The sequence below is a fragment of the Gavialis gangeticus genome, unplaced genomic scaffold (assembly GCF_001723915.1).
Source record: "Gavialis gangeticus isolate Ggan-Ray unplaced genomic scaffold, GavGan_comp1, whole genome shotgun sequence".
Lineage (NCBI taxonomy): Eukaryota > Metazoa > Chordata > Crocodylia > Gavialidae > Gavialis > Gavialis gangeticus.
The window spans coordinates 29,719,830-29,724,610 of NW_017729000.1; the positions used below are offsets into that span (position 1 = coordinate 29,719,830).

Consider the following 4,781-nt stretch of genomic DNA (forward strand, 5'->3'; position numbering starts at 1 on the left):
AAGTTGGTTCCAGATCCTAGCCGCCCTAACTGTGAAGTCTTATATGGCTGACTAGGTTGAAATAACTATTCTTTTTTTCTAGTGCGTTTTGCAACTTGTAAAGTTGGTCAGATACTCGTTTAAAAAAATAACCTCTTGGGTAGAAGAACCACACAGAGTCCCTTCATAGTCTCTGGGAGCCTTTATGGATTCTGAGGCAGTTGATGAGCTCATTTTACGATTTGGGCCTAAGCCTTAATCTATATCACATAGTTGCTGCCATTGCATCTACCACAGCAGAGCCTGGGTATTGATGCAGCTGAGGTGACAGGAGTCTTTCTGTCACCAAAGTTATAGCAGAAACCTTGAGCAGAAAGGTCTAATGGAAGAACTCAGGGTTTTGCCAGCATACTTAAGTTAGGTGCAAGGTGTGATTTTATTTTTTTTTCACACTTCTAGCCAATATAGCTCTGCTTGTAGAACTTTGAAATGTAGACAAGACTTCAGTTCACAATTACTTCAATAGAACACCAAGGGCTGCATCTTCAAAAGGATTCCTCACTCGACCACTCCCATTGAACAGTTGGAGCTACTACTTCTGAATTGTTTATGAATCTCCATCCATAGTGTTTAATTTCTGTTACTTTCTACTCACTTCTGGAAACTTACACAAGTTTCCTGTTTGAGTTTGGTATTTCAGATCCTTGAATGATGATAGAGTAAATGCTCTTATCTGGCATCCCTGGGGAATGGGGGATGCCAAATAACAAAATATGCTGGTTAATTGAGTGTCCCAAACAGGCATCGCTGCCCCTCCTGCAGGCCCCACGGGACAGGGAGGCGGGCCCCACACAGCCTGTTATGCCCCCGGGCCAGGGGCTCAGAGAAACTGGAAGTACCACAGTGGGCACTTCCGGTTTCACTTCTCCTTACAAGGTGGCATGCTGGTTAATAGAGCACGCCGGCTTGTAAGGTGCCGGGTAACGGAACTTTTACTGTATATGGAACAACATTTTAGTTCCAAATATTTTTAAAATTTCCATGTTGCCAAAGTTTACAGATCTTTATCTGTCGCTTGATACATAAACTTTTGGAAACAACCAGGATAGATTGCATAGATGTTTGTAAATATTAGTACAGTAGTACTGATTGTGATTATGTGCAAATATTTGTTTTTTAAAAGATGGATAGAAAGAGGCAAAAATAAATGTTCATTCTTTATTTCCCTAGGAGGATGTTGACATTCCCAATAGGCGTGTTCTGATTACGGGTGCTACTGGACTTCTCGGCAGAGCTGTGTATAAAGAGTTTAATGAAAACAGCTGGCATGCAGTTGGCTGTGGATACAGAAGAGCTCGGCCCAAGTTTGAACAAGTTAATCTTCTGGACTCTAATGCAGTTCATGTCATCGTCCAGGATTTTCAGGTGAGTGAGGATCCCGGAAGAAACAGTAGATGTAGTGCTGTGTCACCATATGTATCCTTTAGCAATGAAATTGGCTTTCTGGTTGCTTTTGTATGTGGTGTTTGGCTTCCATGATGCATAAAGCCCTTTTCTGACAGAGCTTTGGAAGTGTAGTTTCTTCTCTCCTTTAACTGGTAGGCTACGCTTTGTATTCATATGTGTATGTTTTCATAATAGCTGTAGCATACAGTAGTTAACCAGCAGCTTTTTTTCTAATGTATAAGTTTATAAGGAAAATGGATAACAAGTTAAATAATTGCTACACATGGAGACAATGAACGTGGCACACTAGTGGTACTAATAGCCAGTTGTTCCCTGCTGATCTTTGGGATTGCAGTGGAGCTTAAGGAAGTAGGTAGTCTCTTAGGTACTTAGGACCCAGACTGTTTAGGGCCTTATACATCAAAACTGGTACTTTTGAATTGTGCATGTAAAGGTACTAGGAGTCAGTGGGACTGAAACACGAGTTAATTGCTCCTGCTGACCCACCCTCACCCTGTTGCATTCTGCACCAGTTGCAGCTTCCAGGCAATCCATTGAGGGCAGCCCTATGTAGAGTACTTTGCAATAGTCTGGCCTTGACTTTCAAAAGCATGGAGGATGTTGGCCAGATCCGAGTCTGAGAGGGGTTCACAGTCTTATCACCAGGTGGAATTGGTAAAAGTCACTCCTAGATGCTGCCAGAACCACCTGAAGGTCCAAATCTAACAGAGGATTCAGGATTGCCCTAAGGCTGCAAACCAGAGTGAGAAGAGAGTTAATGTCATCAATAAGTGTCCCAAAGCCCACCCTAGGCAAGCAGTCTGCTCACCACCATAACCACAGAAGTTGTCTGGATTCACCTTCAATTTGTTCACCTATATCTAGTCCTCAACTGCCACCAGGCACTGGAGAGGACCTAAGAATGTAGGGTGTGAGTCGGGTGTCTTGGTATACTGATGGCACCTTGCTCCAAGTGTTTTCATGATCGTTCCTGGCAGCCTTATATACAGCAAACAGGAGGGGATAGCTTGCAGCAAAATGACTGAATAACCAATAATAAAATAACAAGAATAACTGACTGTCAAAAAAATATATTGTATATAATCCTTATTTCTTTCACTGTAGAAATATTGTTGTTTCAAGACAGTGTTTCTCAACCTAGCCTCCAAAGAAAACTGTACTTACTCAAATCTAAGATTAGGGGTTGTTGTTGTCCCGTCCGCCACGCCGCCCCCCACCCCAATGGGTGGAGAGGGGGTTGGGTGGGGGAGGAGGAAGATGAGGCAGGTTCCCCCTGGATTTGAGTGTCAGCGCAGGGCAGGTGGTGGCTTAGCTCTGGCTTTAATCTTAGGACCCCTCACCCACTGCCACTGCTTTCTCTGCCACAGCAGTCAGAGGGACACATTTTAAGACAACGCTCCACTAATTAGATGCTGTAAATGGAAACTTATAACTAGTTTTATAGTTTTCCAAGTACAAAATCAAAATATTGTGGGGAGGAAGGGGAGGGATATCATGGTCAGTTTAAAAGTTGTTTAGGATTCGGGTAAGTCTGGTAAATATTTTAAAGCTAACACTAGAATAAGTGACATAGTGTAGAAAATTATTTTAAAGCTTTTGTGCTTTATCTGCAAAGTAGACAAGTTCCACACAAATGGTTTGCGTTAGTAACTTTTTAAGAATATTATTTAACGTTCTGTTGTTTGTGTGGATGACAGGATGTTGAATCCCACATTCCATATCTTTTTAATGTTGTGATAAGAACAAAATAGCTTGCTGTGAGTGAATTTTATTCATGGTCAGGACAGGAAAAAAACAAGGAATATTAAAAGATCTTTTTGTTACAAAATTTGGAAACAACTGAATTCTCTTTCACTGTCTTTGGAAAGTAAGGTCTTCAAGATTTATTAATAAAATATTTTGGTTGTTATGGGTCAGTGTCACAACCAAATGAAGATGTCATCTACCCTTTCTGTAGATCAAGGAGCTTGTTCTTGTGGGTAGGGCAATTGCCATTTTTCAGTTCTGTTCCTCACTAAAAATGAGTCTTTAATTTCCAGCCTCATGTGATAGTGCATTGTGCTGCTGAGAGAAGGCCAGATGTTGTAGAAAGTCAACCAGATGCTGCTTCTCAGATCAATGTGTCTGCTGCAGGGAACTTAGCAAAAGAAGCAGGTAAAGAGACACTGATATGGATTCATTTTCCCCTCAGAATTCTGCATTATTTTATAGTGACACAAGTCTAAGTAACACTTAATGTTCAAGCTCCATTTCTGCTTTTATGTGCTTGCAGTCCAGCCCAGACACTGTGTGCGCACATTAGTGAAGTGATAAAAATGATGGACCGAATGAGGAATTTGAATTGGCATAAGTGTCTTTCTATTTATGGCTGACTTCCCAAAATAATACAGTATTAAATATTTAAAAGTACAAAAAAATATTGGTAGTATGAGTAGCAGTTTTCACCTATTAACTAGAAACTGTAGAACTAATTTTTTTCTATCTTCTCTTCCTTCATTCCCATCCCAGTTGGAGTTGGAGCCTTTCTGATCTATATTAGCACGGACTATGTGTTTGATGGAACAAATCCACCTTATAAAGAGAATGATATACCAAATCCCCTGAATCTATATGGTAAAACTAAATTAGAGGGAGAAAAAGCAGTCTTAGAAAATAATGAAGGTAAGAATATAATTTTAGAGGTATTTTTCTCTCATTATGTTACATATATGAGCTAAGAGATCATACAAGAGGAATACAGTTGTAGAAACATAGAATCTAGGTTTGAGGAAAAATTTAAGAATGTCTAATGCATCTTTTCTGCCCATGCAGAACCATTCTCTTTTTCCCTGCGAGTTGAATGTAGTATGTTGTGAATGAGTATATTAACTTCCCATGCTGCTCTTCTATACTGACAGATGTATATTTTTTTAACCAGGGTTGTTCATTTTTTTTTTTTTTAAATGTTCCCCAAATAAGAAAGATGGTGCCCAGCTGGCAACTACACAGAAGTATTGAAAATACCTTTTATATTGAGCTTCATTTTGCTAATCAAGAAAATTATGCTCTATTTGGATATGTTGTTTAAGTAGCTTAATACACAGTTATTTGATTCTTAACTTTTACATGCATTATTTTAAGTTATAGCAAATAGTGGCTGATGGTATGTGTTTTTTGGGATTTAACAGGATTATAAACTTTTACTAGTTGTTATATTCAAGCTCTTTTTGGATTGAAACTTGAATTCAGTTAATTTGTTGTATATTTTCAACTAAATATATATGTTGGGTAAAGTCATTTAATAAACATGTTTGCATTTAAACCAATGCAAACACTGTTTAAAAAAAGGAGGGATG

General features: G+C 39.2%; 1 protein-coding gene across 2 annotated transcripts in view; it reads left to right on the forward strand.

The window, feature by feature from the left end:
• Positions 1-4,781, forward strand: part of MAT2B (methionine adenosyltransferase 2B) — a 33,614-nt gene that overhangs the window by 10,585 nt on the left and 18,248 nt on the right. For both annotated transcript variants that reach the window (XM_019506498.1, XM_019506497.1), the window contains exons 2-4: positions 1,210-1,404; positions 3,486-3,600; positions 3,955-4,107. In XM_019506498.1, coding sequence (XP_019362043.1) covers positions 1,210-1,404; positions 3,486-3,600; positions 3,955-4,107 — 463 coding nt within the window. The remainder of the gene's footprint in view (positions 1-1,209; positions 1,405-3,485; positions 3,601-3,954; positions 4,108-4,781) is intronic.